This window comes from Ambystoma mexicanum, chromosome 1p (genome assembly GCF_040938575.1).
Source record: "Ambystoma mexicanum isolate Mex_15411 chromosome 1p, UKY_AmexF1_1, whole genome shotgun sequence".
Lineage (NCBI taxonomy): Eukaryota > Metazoa > Chordata > Amphibia > Caudata > Ambystomatidae > Ambystoma > Ambystoma mexicanum.
In genome coordinates this window covers 1,240,503,870-1,240,521,815 of record NC_090921.1, presented here as the reverse complement: position 1 = coordinate 1,240,521,815, position 17,946 = coordinate 1,240,503,870, and the positions used below count along the sequence as shown (strand labels likewise).

Sequence of the window (17,946 nt, the reverse complement as noted above, 5' to 3'; positions counted from 1 at the left end):
GCTGCCAGAACCGCGATATGCTGTGCCTAAACCAAGGCAGCTGCTGGAGGTAAGCCATATGGCTGCACCACCCTCCTGCTGCTAAGAATTTATTTTTCTGTTCATTTGCACAACTTGCATCGCAATTACCAGCACAGGGCCGTATGTGCACCCCGCTCCCCTTCCTGGAGTTAACCCTCCTGAATCGCCGCATTAGAGCCCACAAGCCGTGATATGGAATCACCGCCATTGGGCTCCACAAGGCAGTAGCCATTTAAAGATGGCCGCCTAGCCCATTATGCCTGCAGACCTCCTCTGCCTTCTGCTGCCTGCCCACCGATTGGCTGCTTCACTCTACAAGTGGTCCAATAGGCGACCGGAGGCGTGAGCCGGGCCACTTTCTGGAAGGCCCGCGTCGGAAAGGCTACCACCTGTCCAAGCCTGTCCCTTGCCAGTCCCTGCCACCTGCCAGAAACGCTGCCTCTCCGCACAAGGGTGCCACCTGCTCCCAGATGTCGCCCCCTAAGGTACAGTGACTCAAAAGCTCTGCATTCACTACTAGTGCATATCAATGCTTAACTCTATCGTGAGCTCTTTGGTTACCATGTACATTAAGCATTGCACCCTCTTTTCCATGCCACCCTGGAGCGCTCTACCGACATTTGCCACTATATCTTACCCTCACCAGCCTCTGCCTAGGCACTTCTCTTGCTGTATTGTTTCTTTCCCGGCTACCACCAGCCTATGCCTGCCCCCATCACTTAAAATCGATTCTAGGCATATGTTGTGTTGCATAGAATCCAGCTATTGTGCTTGGCCTCATAGATCCCAGCTACTGGGTTGTGCTGCATATAAAATCGAATCTAGGCATTGTGTTGTACTGCATATGAAATCGAATCTAGGCATTGTGCTCTGCTGCATAGAATCTAGGCATTGTGCTGTACTGCATATAAAATAGAATCTAGGCATTGGGCCTCATTCCGAGATTGGAGGCAGCCATGGTGCTAATAGCGCCATGGCTGCCTCCAATAACGGTACCGAGTCCGCCCTCATTCAATGGGGATTTACCGGTCTAGTCGGACCTTTGCGGGACCGGTAAGTCCCCATTGAAAATACCATTCCCCATTCCCATTTGAGCCCCCATAGGGCTCAATGGGAATGGGGAAGGTGCAAATAATGGTACCGCAATTAGCGGTACCGTTATTTGCTCCCTGGGCCCTTTGCGGCTCCCGTTAAGGTCTTCTGGTAAAACTAGGCGGCCTTAGCGGGACCCGCAAAGGGACCTCGGAATAGGGTGCAAAGGGATTACCGGCACCAGTGTCCTTACCGGTGCCCGGTATCCCTTTGCGCCTAACTCGTAATGAGGCCCATTGTGTTGTACTACATATAAAATCGAATCTAGGCACTGTGCTCTGCTGCATAGAATCTAGGCATTGTGCTGTACTGCATAGAAAATCGAATCTAGGCATTGGGCCTCATTAGAAGGTTGGAGGTAACCATTGCGCTTTTAGCGGCATGGTTGCCTCCATACTGCAATCCGGGCCCGGGTTCCTCGAATGAGGAATTACCGGGCCATCGCAACCTTGGCGGACCCGGTAATTCCCCGTCCGAGGAACCCGGACCCGGTCCATCCCCATTCACATTCGAGCCCCCATAGGGCTCAATGGAAATGGGGATGGAGCTAACAACGGGCCCGTTAATGACGGGCCCGTTGTTAGCTCTCTGGTCCTGTCGCGGGACCCGGTAAGGACGCCTGGTTTTTCCAGGCGCCCATTGCGGGTCCCGCGAGGAGACCTTGTAATAGGGCGGAACGGGTTTACCGGCACCGGCAACTTTACCGGGGCCGGTAAACCCATTCCGCCAACCTTATAGTGAGGGCCATTGTGTTGTACTGCATATGAAATCGAATCTAGGCATTGCGTTGTACTGCATATAAAATCGAATCTAGGCACTGTGCTCTGCTGCATAGAATCTAGGAGTTGTGTTGTGCTCCATAGAATATAGGCAATGGCCCTCATCAGGAGGTTGGGGGTAACCATGCCACTTTTAGCGGCATGGTTTCCTCCTTACCGCAATCCGGGCCCGGGTTCCTCGAATGAGGATTTACCAGGCTATCGCAACCTTGGTGGACCCGGTAATTCCCTGTCCGAGGACCCGGTCCATCCCCATTCCCATTCGAGCCCCATTCCGCCAACCGTATGATGAGGGCCATTGTGTTGTACTGCATATAAAATCGAATCTAGGCACTGTGCTCTGCTGCATAGAATCTAGGCTTTGTGTTGTGCTCCATAGAATCTAGGCATTGTGTTGTACGGCATATAAATCAAATCTAGGCATTGTGTTGTACTGCATAGAAAATCGGCTCAAGATACTGTATTGTGCTGCACTACTGCCATTGTGTATCCTGCCACCAGTACCCTATGCCTACCCCTCACTGAATATCCTATTTAGGCACGGCATCTTGTTGATTGTGACCCTCTTGTGACCTACCACAGCCCAGCACTAGTTGCACAATCGCACTATCCACACTCACAGACACTCCCTACCATCACAATGCCCATAAGTACACCTCCCAATCACAGTACAGGCGGACATCCCTGCACTCTCCCTGCCACACTCCGCCCAGCCAGCCTCACAGCCCTCTTCATAGCTCTCACTATAATGAGCCCTATGCCTCCCCACACACACTCATCACTCCTCTCTTAATGCCAGGCACTCAACTCATATGCCTTAGTATCAGACTGTAACATCACACAGTCTCAGCCACCCAGCCTTGATACCAGACTCTGTAACCTCAGACATCGCTCACGTCCTAGGGATTTTCACTGCTCACACACACCTATCACAACCAGAAATACCAGATTAGGCACCCACACCACTCCACTACTCCAGTCTAATGTCAACAAATATAATGCCCTTCTTTCTCTACCACCCCAACATGCTTCTACACTACCTCCCTCCAAGACCTTCACTCGCACACACCACAACAAGCACAGCCCACCCTATACTAGCATAAACAAAAACATCAAAGGTACACAATACCCTCCACTCAAATGCGCACTACTGAACATACGCTCTCAAACAGCACACGCACTAGAGATAAATGATCTACTAGCCACACAGAATCTGGACCTACTTTGCATCACCGAAACCTGGCTCAATGATGCCTCCTGTCCAGCCATCGCACTTGCCCTACCCCCAGGCTACACCATTCTTAGGCAATATAGATCTGATAAGGTGGGAGGAGGAGTCGCCCTTATCCACAAAGATGCACTGTCCATTAGATTAGCAAGCACAGCTCATGGAGTGGAAATGCTGATATCCTATCAGCCAGGATCACGCTCTCTCCCAATAATCTGATCAACATCCACATCCTATACAGACCGCCCGGACTACCAGCAGACTTCCAGGAACACCTCTCCCACAGGCTCACTAACAACATTAAAAAATCCTCCAAAATCCTTCTACTAGGAGACCTTAACTTATCTTTCAATGATCCAAAGGATAAACCCGCCAAAACTCTTGCTAAAGAACTCACAGACCTAGGATTCTCCCAAGGAGTCCTCACCCCCACTCAGTCCAAAGGCCGAACCCTAGACTGGGTCATGGATCACAAATGCACCTCCAACATTATCTCCAACTCCGCTTTGCCATGGACGGACCACACGTGCATTGAATTCCTCATCCCCACCGACCCCAGACCTAAAACCCTAACACGCACACCACCCGCCATAATAAGAAGTTCTAAAAAACTCAATGCATACAACCTGCGTCCCTATCTCAAAAACCCCTGCCTAGCACCTCCCTTCTCCCAGGACCCTAATATACTCTCAGCCATCTTTAATGATACCCTCACAAATGCCATAGACTCTATAGCCCCACTTGAAAGCAAGAAAGCAAAAAAATCATTTCACTGCAACTCCTGGTTCTCGGACGAACTTCAAACCCTCCGAGCACAAAAGCGCCAGGCACTAAAAAACTGGCAAACAGATCTCAGTGACCTAAATAAGAGCATCTTCAAACAGCTATCCCTCCAATACAAAAAAGCCATCCTTACAGCAAAATCTAACTCCTTCATTGATAGGATCGCCAAGGCCAATTCCCAAGCCAAAGAATTATTCGCAATCTTCAATGAACTAGTCACACCCCCAGCTACCGCAGACGAGATAACTAAAGACAAAGCCTGGTGCTCTAGCATTCAGACCGCTATGCTCAACAAAATAAAACTCCTCCAGAATAAAATACAAAACCACTGTAATGCCCTCCCAAACCTAAAAACCAACCGCCCTACACAAGACAAGTGTAACAATTTTAATCACGCGCAATTCACCTTCAGAGATGTCACTGAACATGAGGTCCTTAACCTCATCAAAAATCTCAAACCATCTCTCTGCAAAGCAGACATCTGCCCTCCTAAAATCATCAAGGAATGCTCTAATGACCTAGCTCCTTTGATTACTGCCTTAATTAACGCATCATTCCAAACAGGAACTGTCCCAAATAATCTCAAGGAAGCCTGGGTGCGGCCACTTCTAAAAAAAGCTACACTTGACCCAGCGCTACCCAACAACTACAGACCGATAACGACAGTCCCATTCCTCCTGAGAATTCTAGACAAAGCAGCTCACAACCAGATCCAATGATACATAGAAGCTAATTCCATACTAGGCAAAAGGCAATCTGGCTTCCGGGTCGGCCATGGAACAGAATCTACCTTATTAGACCTAAAAAACGAAATCACACAAATAATGGTCAAAGGCAAACTGGCCCTGCTCCTCCTTCTCGATCTATCAGCGGCTTTTGACCTGGTTGATCACCAAACACTTACCACACAACCCACTCATGCAGCCCATTTCTCCAAACAAGCAGCATCCTGGATCACCTCCTTCCTCGAAGGAAGGGTCATGAAGGTCTACTCCAACACAGCAAACGCAGACCCTACTACTATAAATTGTGGTGTCCCCCAAGGATCTTGTACAGCCCCCACCCTCTATAACCTCTTCACTAAACCCCTTTTCGACTTACTTGACTCCATCGGTGTGGCATATACCAACTATGCAGACGACACTCAAGTACTCATACCCCTAACTGGACTCTACCACTAAGACGCCACCACCCTCAACAATATCTATGCTACAAGCCAAGCATGGATGGCAATCAATGGCCTCTGTCTCAACAGAGACAAGACTGAAATTCTCATTCTTGGTCAAAAAAACACAATAACGAAGTTAAGCCCCCAATACGCCTACTTCAACATAGACAAATCAACCATATCTGTATCATCATCCGTCAAGACCCTAGGTGTTCACATTGACGCTAACCTAGCAATGAACAAACAAGTCAGCGCCATAGCCTCTGCATCAGCTTTCAGCACCAAACTCATCAATGCCATCAAACCCTACCTATCCGCCCCCAACTGTGTGGCCATAGCTAGAGCAACTATAGGCACTAAACTCGACTACTGTAATGCTCTCCTAGCTGGCACCTCCGCCAAAAACATCCACAGACTACAAATCACACAAAACAACGCCCTCAGAGCAGCTATGAGCATCCCCAGAAGGGACCATATATCTCATGCCAGACGCACAGCACGGTGGCTTCAGGTCAAAGACCGAATTACGCTGAAAATCCTTACCATCACACACAGATGCATCAACAACACTGCTCCCACATACCTATCTGAAGCAATATCAAGAACCACTTCCAATCGACCTACTAGAACTCAGTACACCAACCAGCTACACATACCACGCATCAGGAGAGCCACTGCTGGAGGCCTAGGCTTCTCCTACATTGCACCACAACTCTGGAACTCTCTCCCTGCCACCCTTAGAGCTGAAACATCCATCTCTGCCTTGCACAACAACCTCAAGTCAACACTCCTCAATTAATCCCACGACTGCCTCTTCTACCATGCCATGTATATTGTAATATAATCAGAAATGTAATATAACAATTGTATCTGTGTATATATATTGCTCATGACTATGTAACTAAGCCTGTACTGTAACAAGTGCCACGATGTCCTCGGACTGATGTGTGCTATATAAATGTTAATAAAACAAACAAACATGGAAGTAGATGTCCTGCAGATCTACTGAACACATGCAGTTCCCTTTTCTCAAGTGTGTCAAGATTTGATGTAAAACTAGCATTCTAAATCGCTCCCTCCTGTTGTATTACTTTGCTACAAAAGGTCTACGATTGTCCTCAATTTATCCATACCTTTCTTCTCCGCCAGGAAATAGCAGTAGTAGATTCCTGTTCATTGCTGCAACCTGTGGACGTTTTCTACGACTCTCAAAGGCAGGGCGTTTGTCTCCTGAATGCAGGTGTTTCTGAGAGTTTGAATTTGGGGGATAGCTGGAGAGGGTTTAGAGAACCTTAACAAATGCTTATTATGTACACTATTTTGAGCACCCAATCATTTTTAGTAACCTTTTGCCTTGTTGATTAATGGCATGGAATCCTTCCCTTGCCTGGACGTGCACCCATAGAGATGGTCTGGAGGACTCATCGTTTCTGAGTAGCAAGGGGGTCCCTGAAGCTGCCAAGGTTTGTTTCTGCCATTTTTATATTTGTAATTCTGGAATTGAGGCCTTTGCTAGCTTTGAAAGTTTTGCTGTTGCTGCTGTTTCTGCTGCTGGTGGGAAAACGATGAATGGCCTTGCTGTTGTGCATACCTCCTGGATTTGAAGGATGTGTGTATGAAGTTGAAGTCCTTCTTCTCGGGATCAAGACTTGCAGGATTCTCAGACTCAGTTTACATTCACTGACGAGAGAGGAACCTTAGGCCCTGAGACAAATATGCTTTTGCTATAAATACACATGGATGCATGTCAGTCTGGCCCATGATGATCTCCTTATTGTGAGACTGGAGCAATTCTTTTTAGTGAAAATCTCTTCAATATCTTTTGGCACATTTACAACTTCGGTGGACGCTGTAGACCTCTTCTTGTATGATTTCCAGCAGGTATTGCTGTTTATCGCTCTGTAGGAATTCAGCCAATGTCCCCATCACATTTGACAGGTCATTGTCATATCTGCTTTGCCATTCCATGGAGACTGTTTGCCTGATGGTGGTGCCAGCAGTATAGCAGACCCTTCTATCTTCTATTGCCCATCCTCTTACTTTCTTTAGTCAGAAGTGTGGTTGATGTTGACTGAAAAGAGGAGGAGCATGATATTTTACTGGCCCCAGTTGGTATGAAAAAATGGCAATAAGTGGGGCCTATATTTCTCCCCCCATCTCTGCTTGGCTGTGATTTGTGTGTGAGCCTTAAATGACTCCTTTATAGGCCCCATAAATCCTGGAACCAAAGGTATAGGAGTATTGGTGAGTTCCTCGGGCTGTAAATGACTTCAACTAACTGAGGCATCTGCTCTTGGAATGGCAACAGGTATGTTCAATGTTATTAACCCCAAAAAAGGACCTCAGCAAAGGTCAAGATATCATCTCTGGGTAAGTACTTTGAGGCTAAGAATAAGGAGATAAGTCAGGCCAAACCATCAAGGTATCGCCGAATATTTCCTTGGAAGATGTAAAGGTGTCACATGTAAAAGAGGCATCTCTTCATGTTTTGTAGGCTTGGGAGTGTGCTTTCATAGCTTCTCAGTGTGATTTCCTAATCTGGAGAGTGATTTTCCATGTTCTGACATCGAGATTGACTACTTTGGCATTGTAACAGATGCTGTGATGAGGGTTGAAGTCAAACACATCGACGATGAGCCTCTCGATGGCGAAATCTTCAAAGTCAAAGATGGCACTGTGTCATGACCTACAGAACACGCCCCTTTTGGACTTCATGGTCCTTGTCTGAACGGGGCTTACACTCCCTGGTACTCCCAACATGGCCGTTCACTGTGAAACACCTTCCTCGCTCTACACGTTGGACGTAGCGTGTTCTATTAATAGACCACGCCTCCCGCGGCTCCGCGCGTCTCAATGCTATTGTGAAGTAGCGACCAGACGTGTGCTCCGTAGCTCGCGGTATTGTTTTCATTGATTCTTTCCCAGCCAACCCCATTCCTAGTCCCTTTCCTTCCCTTCTTGATTCCTGGACTCGTGTGCTGAGTAGCGCACTCTGTACATTTCCCAGATTCCTGGATCTTTGCATCCCAGAACTTTGAACGCACGCCTGAGTCGGAAGAGACTCGTGCAGCCTTATTCAAGACCCGATCCGTTCGCAAGAAGGCATCGATCAAAAAATCCAGCAAAGATCGAACTCAGGTGAGAAGGGGGGAACTCCTTGACACACTGTCAACGGTAGGATCCACTTACAGCCAAGGATTATGTTGATGACAAATATGTTGCTAACACCTTCAACATTGAATTCTCTCGACATCAACCAATCCTCGCCGTGGCCGAGATGGCTTTGATGATGTGCTGAGGGACCTCTTGGGGTTCCATGTAATAATGTCGCCACAAAAATCTCGCCATGCAAAAATCTCACCGAAAAATGGCCGTTTTTTGTGGCGACATTATTGCATGGAACATGCGAGGGACACCCCCGCAATCCCCAAACTTTTTATTTTTATTTATTTTTATTTATTTTTAGCCTCTGTCCCCATATATATGGTCACCCATATAATATCGCTGCAACCTTTTCCCGGCGATATTATTTACGGCGGCCATATATATGGGGATAATATTACCTAATACCCCTCTGGTTCCATGTAATAATCTATTGGGTTGCCAGTTGATGATGGAAGTGACAGAGATCTTCAGTGTTGGTTTGTTTGAGGCGGCTGATCGCCCTTTCAAGTTGAGCCTTCAGTCTGAGCCCTTGTATATCCTTAAGCCTTCCATGTGACCTTGAGGCATTCGATGTGAAGGGAATGGATGTCTTTTTTAAGATCTGTACGCCTCCAGACCATGGACATTTGGTAAATGGGCCTACATGTAAGTAAGAAGATAACAGGTGACAGAAAAATCTTGACAAATCCACATGTTTGTACTTCAAAAAATGCCGTAGCTAGATGGTAGACAGTATGAGATGTAAAGTGTCAAGTGAAGCCTAACGTTTTTGTCAAAAAATAGAAATCCACTTGTGGAAATGCTCAAAAAAGCTGTTAAAGTGTTCTAGATCCTCCTCAAAGTGTCAGAAGAATACCTTACTTCAAGTGCCAGTACAAAGCATGATGAAAGTCAGGAACTACTGGCTTCCTTACTATAAGATAGGGAATGTTCAGAGATAGAAGAGAGAAGTTAATTTTGTGTTTTTTTTGTTACATAAAAATGACTTTTATGCTGTCTGCTTCAATAATCAGGCATACAAATTATACTATGCACCAAGAGTTCTCCTATGTGGGGATTGCTACTGTTGTTTGCCTTACTAGAGCGGGAGGCATGCGCGTTCACATGATAGTATGGATTAATCAACAATGCAATTTGGAAGTGGTACACCACGTGCTGCAACCCCAATGTGACCCACCTTCAAGACTCTAACAACGGAACTCTTCTATGCGTCAAGTCAACCAAGATGCCAGGGCATCCTGCTTTCACGTGTGACCGGCGGGTTGTCACCAACCCCGTAACACTTGCAGCCATCATTAGTGAGGTTGAACTGGACATCAAATTAGCCATGGAAAATGTTCGCATATATCATCCTACTTGTATTATTTTGAGTAGAGTGACCTGGCCTAAGTTGCACAATGCAGGATGTTTGCAGAAGGGTGGATTAAGTATTGATTGTTTGAATGTTTATATAGATACCATTTGTAACAAATTATCTGCATTAGGATTTGGAGCTAGAGCATCAGTGAAGTTGTTGGCTTACTTGTTAGGAGCTGTCCTGAAATATTCAGCAAAAGGGGTTGGGAATAATTGGAGATGGCAGGATTCTACATATGAGAACATTTTTGAAGCACTTAGAAATGAGGGTACCAGATCTAGTTATACAAAATGTAAGCAGTGTCAAATAATGAGTAATCAACGGGCATTGTGCTTTCAATGGAGCGGGGGGAGATTATTGGCAACACATTGGCATGCAGTATTACAATTTCCCAGAGGCATCTCAGTTAAGCTCTTGCTGTTTAGTTGTCAAAAGGCTGTGGGCCTCATTACAAGTTTGGCGGTCCGGTAGTAACGGTGCCGGTAAGCTACCATGAACCCCGTTTCCATTGAGCTGTATGGCGCTCAAATGGGAATGGGGAGCATTTAATTCTGGCGCCCGCAAATGGGCAAATACAGAGTCCGGCTGGGTCGTAATGACCCGGTAATTGCCCATTCGCGGGTGCCGGAAAAATTTGCAAGTTTGGCGGCAGCCTACCGGTTTTACCAGCAATGCTACCAACAAACTTGTAATGAGGGCTCATAAACTGTAACCGTTAACACTTTGGTGTCCTTTTGTGATGTTGCCAATTAAAATAAATGACACATGCTGGGTTTCTCAAATTTGTAGAGGATGGATAGCTAGTCAGGGCTTTACTATAGAGTCAAGCATGCACAATGAGGGGCCAAGGGTTGGTTTGTCCACAGACAGGAATGTGGCCAGATGCATGTGCACTCCCATTGTTGGGGAGTGTATTTGGATGCAATATAACGTTAATGGTATATACATTTTTCAAATTAGTCAGACAGAGCTTGCATTATTACTAATCATCCACTTTTGATTAATAGTTATGAAATGGTAGGTAGTTTGAAAGTATTTTGTGTAGATAACGTTACTAACATTTGAAATTTAGAAACTAACACACTCTATAGATTAACCAAGTGGGATCTGTGAGGGATCAACAATGCGAGGCAGACAACTGTTTAATGATTGTTCAAAAATATGCAATTTTATTAAAGCAAAAATCAAACGCCTCACTATACCTACACTGCTGAGGATTTCCCTGCCTAACAAAACTAAAGGGAAACACTCCAACACAAGATGGCTGGCCCTCACACTTAAACACTAAATATAAAGTAAATGTATGGCAATTCAAATAACAACCAGAACATTCACAGTTTCTTGATAATTTCCTAGGAACCTAGGCAAGATCCCTTCCCCAGGATTCAAAGTGAATTCAGCTCCAAAGTTTAACAAAAAGAAACAAGGAAATCCCTGTAGGTGTGGTAGTCTGAGGTCAGTTCTTGATGTTTCAATGTCAAGGTAAAGTCTTGTTAACCAAGGTTCCAACAATAGCAAATCTTTTCTTCTTGGTGAAATATTGACTTTCCATCAAAACAGCACCAATGGTATTCCGAGCCACAATGCTTTGTCACCGCTTCAAATAATCCAAGAGGAATTACTACAGTTCAAAAGAAATATAACTTTTATAAATGTTAGTAAAACACAGCTCTTGGTTAACAGTTATTATGCCACTAGTTATAAGATTAGGATTCACAGTAGATCAGGATGAATTCATGGTACTGCTGCTTCTACTTCAACAACTTCACTTTTACTAAAGTGTACCATGCGGACATTCTCCTTTGTCTCACAGTACTCCACTTCAATTGTACTACTGAAGTTTTGCATCCACTGATATCCAAATATATCACCACAGCTTCAATACTTAGTGATTCCACCACAACTTCAGTGCTTCGTAATTTATAACAGGTTTTTGTTCTGACAAGATTTATGTTAAGGCACTTCAACACCTTAAAACAGGCAAGGCACTCTTCCTGTGAATATCTCTCTTCAAAAGGGGCAGCCTCTTTGCCTCTCTTGTCTGTCTGCCACGACAACTTCAATTTGGCTGTATGACCCACTTCTCTCTGTTGAGTAGTCTTTGGGAAAATAGATTCTGTCAACTTCAAACAATATGCATGAGCAACTTCGCTTTTTCCTCTCTGCCAACTGTTAACCAAATAAATTACCCAGAAGCCTTTATGCCACTCACTTGGCTTCAGGTAATGCTTGCACACTTACATTAGGCAAGGTTAAACTTGTATTGGACTCAGAGTCTTTGTTAGATTGTGTTCTAGCTTTTAGAAAAAGCTGCTTTCAGTCTTAATTGGGGAATACTCTTGCCTTGGTCAAAGCTTGCTCTCACTTCAATTGTAGAAACAAAGGTAAACACTTTACTTCTTTTATAGGTATTTAATGTTTGTGTGAATAGAGATGGAAAGGTCACTTTTTCCTCAGAAAGTGAAATTAGGCAGACGCAACCCCTTCTTCATGCAGTTTACAATGTTTAAAGAGATTAACAATGCATTCTCAAGTTAACCTCCACTTGAGAATCATTTTAGCCACACCAACTGCTGCTTAATTATGTTTCAGGGTTTTTGAAATGCTTAAACAATGGACTCTCACTTGAGAATTGTTTGTGATCACACGCAACCATTGCTTCCTTTAGATTTCAAAGTTTTAAGTATTTAGACAATCGATTATACTTCTCAAGCATACGCAAGTGTTTGGGACAATGCTCGTTAAGATGCAAGTGTTATATTTCCCATTTCCCATTGTCAATAGTTCAACTAACAACTTCAGCTCACTTCTGCTTATACTTGATTGAAGATTGAACTGGATACTTTTGCTGGCAATGCTTTTGCAAGGAATCAGAAAGCCAGGTTTGACTCAACGGCTTCTGTGATCCTTGTTCTGTGGTTTGCCCAGCTTCCACGACTTTGGGCACATATTCTACTGCTTCTGGCTTCACAGGGACGCACACCCTTCCTCGCTCATGGTGTCTCCGGTCCGGCCACTTTGTTAAGGAGCCCCTTTCGCTCATGAGACCCACGGCTTGACAGTAGCTCCTCTCCTCAGTCGCCGACAAGCTTCTTGCTGTGCAATCTCTGCAATTTGGCTCACGTGGGGAAAGGCAGTCTTCCTGCATGCCTTCCTCTGCACAGCCTCTGCAACTCAGAGTTTGGGGGAACAGGATCCTCACAGAACAAGCTTGTGAAATCTGCTGCATCAATGTTCCGGCATCCCTTTGGTTCTCCCACTTCTGCCTGGATTACCAACACTGTTTCTTCCTCCACTATGCCTCCACTACTACAGCACATAATCCAGCCACAGTTCTAGCTCATTCCTATTGCCTGCACCCGAGGAGGCCTTTTATGTCTCCCAGGCTCCTTCAGGTGTGGGTTGTTAGGTTTAATTGCCTGACTACTGCTACAGCATGCCTCTTCAGCCCTCTTCCTCGTCCCAGTACTCACAGGATTATGGGAACTGTAGTCCCCTACAACAAAGTTGGTACATGCTTGATTTTTTAAGGGTAGATTTACTTGCTTAAAGTCATTTCTGTGGGTAAGGCTTGCTCAGATTGTATGGTATGGTGCCTGTGCAGAAACACAGATTTTATTTGTGAGTGAGGGACATTATAATGACAATAAACCATTACCTACTTTGGTAACCTTGAAAGGTTTTCGATTTCAAAGGACAAATACTGTGTCTCATCCCACAAGATCTCCTGACCACCCTGGGCCTTGTCTCCTCCCACCTGATACTCCCGCAGCACATCACCCCCAAGGTCAGGATCAGGAAGCATCTGCCTTTCCCTGGCCAGCTGGGAGGAGACTTTAGGCAGGGTTTCAATGAGGGATCCGTAGGATTTTTCACAGATCCCACAAAACACTGTGTGCAAAATCACAACGTGGTTGAGTGGATGATGCCATATCAGGGAATAATCCCCTGGTTGCAAGCAGTAATACAGCGTGCCCAAGATTCATGTGAGCAGTTTAGAGAGATGGCAAAGTCCACATTGATAGCAGAGTTCAGAATGGAAAGAATGGTAATAGATGAGTCACAAATACTCAGATCTGTTAAGCACATCTCCCAGAGCTAGAATGTCAAAGAGTGAAGTGCAGACATGTCACATTCATATTGCAAGCCCTTCGGTCATGCCTTGCTCTGCAACGTTCATGCTGGAACTTGTAGGCCCAATGGGAAAGTGAAACAACCAGTCCCAGCATATAATGTACAAAACCAGAACTGGCAGACTGCATCGCATGGGACCACTTTGCATCTATGAACACGGCAGAAAGGTATTGTGTAGTTTAAGCGGGAAAGATCAGTGCAACCTCTGATACCAGAGCACACAAATCCATTTTGAATGCCATACCTCCAAAATCAAGGAAACTGGTACTTTTTCTTCGTAGATTAGCCTATGAACAAAGTACATGTTGTGAAGAAAAAAACCACTTTGTTTCAGGAAGCAGGCCTAATTTATGCTGGACTCGTAATCAGATATGATCCTTTCAGTTGCACAATTCACTGTCAGTCAATAGGTTGGCTTAATGTAAAAGGTGACTTTTATTATACTTTCTGCCTTGCCTTATTAGGAGTCCGTACTCTCCTTGTCAGAGTCTCATTGATTTCCAGTGTTATTGGCTGTTTTAATTCATAGAAGCTGGTGATTAAGAAACGATCGTCAGGCTCCTGCACAGTGCAGTAGCCTCCAACTTACTGGAGGGGGCACCAACTTGAGCTGGCAAAGGAAAGGGGCACTTTAATGGAATGTAGGGAGACCATATGTGCATCAAAAGGAACTAGGCAAAAGCAGGAAGGAGAGAGGAATGGGGTAACAGAGGGCGAGGGTACGAGAAAATGAGGAGGTTACTTTGTAGAAATGTGGACGTTCAGTCATTGAGTTGAAAGGAGAAGCTACTATAAGTGGTGGCAAAAATGGAGTAACAGTAATATTCATCTAACCAGGAAATATCTGGAGCAGAAAGTTAGGATGAATGACCCTAACAAAGAAAATGCCAGCTAAGGTACTTCTGCATTCCAACACAAATCGGCAACCTCCCAGTACAGGAATATTTTAACCACAGGTAGTCAACCAAACCTTTCGACCAAAACTAAAATTGAAAAGTGTCACTGGTAAGGGAATATCATTTCCCAGTGTAAGAATAATGTGATTTCAATTCTCAAAGTTGAACCTTTTCCATATGATTAAGCACACTGTCACCAGCATTTGATTTTGTCTGGGAGCGTGTCAGATTCCACAATGATGTCAGCAACATTCACATTGGCCATCTGCCAGAGGCAGTTGCCAATAACAAATCACAACTCAAATTACATTAAAAGAATCGCAACGCATATTTGAATACATTTGGATTATGAGTTTTGAGAATCAAATATTCCATGCATATTCAAACATATCTTTTTCTGCTTTTTCAGATCCTTTTGAAATTTCACTGGATGCAATGCGTCGTGATTACCACCACCAGCATTCGCTTTCTGATGCTTATGACGTAGAAGCACGCAATAGAAGAACATTTTCACATTGCAAGCTGTTATACCGAAGATGATAAAGATTGCAGGAGGATATTCCAAGAAAACAAATGATTAACACATCTTAACATAATTCATGGATCAAAAAACAGTCCGTGGCTTTCTCAGGATTGTAGATCCCATGCGATACTTACAATCTCAGGAACAGCACATATCATCCACTTGACATGACCTATCGGCATGCTACCGTGTGAGCCAAATAAATGAACAGGAAAAAGACATATATTGAAAAATCTTTCTATAATGGATGTTAAAGAACAGACTACATAATATATTTAATAGAAGCCAAGTCATAAATGCTCAATCAGGCTATAAAGGTTTTTTGGTCCAATTATAGCAGCTATCTCTGGTAAGCTATTTACATTTTTGTTACTTGCTCATGAAGGGAAAAAACATACAATTCTTCTAAATCAAAGGCCTTTTCGATCTCTCAGTAGAACGAACCCACGTTCATTTGAAATATAGAGTCAAACTCTTTAGCATACATATATGTTAACTGTTTATAATTATTGTTGCTTCATCAAAGTAAAAACGGTAAACTCCAAATGGTGCAGAACGCTGCAGTATGTCCAGCCATGTAATTGAGAAGATTCAGACATACTTAAGAAGCCAGAAGAGGCCCTCGCTGCTTGCAGGTGCACAATGCAATCATCTCAAAGAATCTCAACCTGGTCTAAAGGAGCCTGAATGGACAGTCCATCAAATACTCATCACAAGTTTACAAAGGCATGTTTCCACCAAGATGTTGAGATGCAGTGAGGACAAGTTGCTAAAAGTTTCTAAAAGTTCCCAAAACGAAATTTGACAAAAGACGATAGAGAAGATCCTCAGCATGGGGACCTAACCACTGAATGAACATACATTCTAACTGAGTGAGACGTCATTGCTGAACGGTCAGAAGCAAAATCTGTATGGGCTTCTTTAACCCTCTTAAATGCTTCTACAAGGAACATTTTTAACAGCATAATCAGATGAGATTTGTGGCTAGAGGCAATTTATTTTGAAGAGCCACCATATAAATCTCTTTACTTAGTCACTGAAATACAAATGATTCCCAACCTACTGTGTACAAATTAAATGCTGTAATAATAAACATTTCAAAATATCTTTATATGCACATAATTTCATGATATAGTGATATACCAGCTTATATACCAATTTGTATGTGCACCGTATATATATATATATATATATATAAATGTGCACAAGCAGGATCATAGCAAAAAGGTGCCTTGATATAGTACACAACTGATGGAATTTCCTTAATAAAACTATGCTACAACTAATCATTCTCTGATCCTTCACTTCTGTTTATTCAATTTAATCAAAGAGCCTGAAATGATCTGGTTTGCATTTTTACTGTAGCAAAATGCTTAAGATAAAACATATGCTTCCTAGTTTAATTTAAACATGTGCTCAGTGTTTTAGTGAATAGGGAGGATGCAAGTGTACTTTAGACTCAACAGTGCCATTAATTGTATCACTTTGGCAGATAGATGTCAATAAAGAGAATCGCCATATCACTAAAACATTTGACCTTTCAGTCTACTAGTTTGGTGATGTACCTCACATTTCAACCAGAAGTGTAGTTTTATTCTTTGGAAGTAGGGATGATTTTCCTTTCTTAACTGGAAACCCTAGATGCTGCAACAGTTGCAGTCACTCCCTGATGGCCAGGTCTCATGGATGCCCCCGGTCACCCCAGAACAGCTAATATTATAGGGAGGGGTAGTCAATAAACTGATAGAACTGTCGGGATGCACAGAAGAGTTGACACTATTGGGACGGTTCAGTAGGTTTCCTTTCAAAAGGAAATGATCCAAGCAGGAACCAAGTTTCTCACATTGAATGTGATATTGTCTTGCCTCCCCGAGTGGACTTGCAGGTTTCCCTTGGGTTCCTAAACACTCATTTTTTAGACCTTGTTCCTTACCGGTGATCAATCTCTCTGTTAATAGCACAGTCTCCAGGATCAGATGTAGATACAACCAGAGCATCTCCGTTCGGGTAAGGGTGGTCAAAAGGTTGTGATCTTCTGAGGTCAGTCCTTTGTCACTCCTAGACCCTAGTCTCTGCTCACCTTGAGATCTCAGGGCTTTCCTCCCACATCCTGCTTACTCCTTCTCTATTTTCCTCGTAAAAGTCTTGTCTCCTTTTCTCCTTTTTCAACCTGCCGTGGGCCAGCTCGGCCTCCTCATAGAGTCCTGTTTTTAATAAATATCTGGTTGTCCTCGTTCTGTCCCTTGAATAGTAGTGCTTCTTCTTTGACGGATGTCACTACCTCCTTCTCTGCTCTGACCCCCTCCTCCTTCTCTGATGGTACCTCCTTCTTCCATGATCTCACCACCTCCTCCTTATCTAATGTCTTCATCTCTTGCCTAAAGAACCTCCTAATCCTCACCCCAATGTACTCAAACACTGACTCACCACTCATTACAACCTGCTCCGACAACCGACACTACCTGATTCGAGCTGGATTTTTTAGTTTACTCCCTTCTTCCCTTGGTCGTGCCTTCCAGTTTGGGTTTGCACCTATGGCTAATAAATTGGGCGGGGTTATTAATGGCATGCATTTTTGTATATATATGTAGTTGCCTTAAATTCAATGGTGATGGGCCATGTCTATTTTTGGGTGACTAGCCATCTTGGATTTTAGTTCCTCCCTTTTAACCCTCTTGGGTGTTGTCTGGGCAATACTGAGCTCTGTGGGTTCTGTGGTGTGTCAGTAGAAGGACGCAGGCACTTTGAGGACATTTCATCTGGTTATTTATTAAATACTAAGTACAAGGGCTATCTCTCC

The 17,946-nt window shown here is 44.1% G+C and overlaps 1 protein-coding gene across 1 annotated transcript in view; it reads left to right on the top strand.

The window, feature by feature from the left end:
* LOC138573323 (uncharacterized) overlaps window positions 1–16,386 on the top strand; it is a 256,635-nt gene extending 240,249 nt beyond the window's left edge. Inside the window, exon 7 of the mRNA XM_069649330.1 lies at window positions 15,033–16,386. Within this exon, the coding sequence (XP_069505431.1) occupies window position 15,033 (1 nt within the window). The 3' untranslated portion in view covers window positions 15,034–16,386. The remainder of the gene's footprint in view (window positions 1–15,032) is intronic.
* The last annotated feature ends 1,560 nt before the right edge of the window (window positions 16,387–17,946 follow it).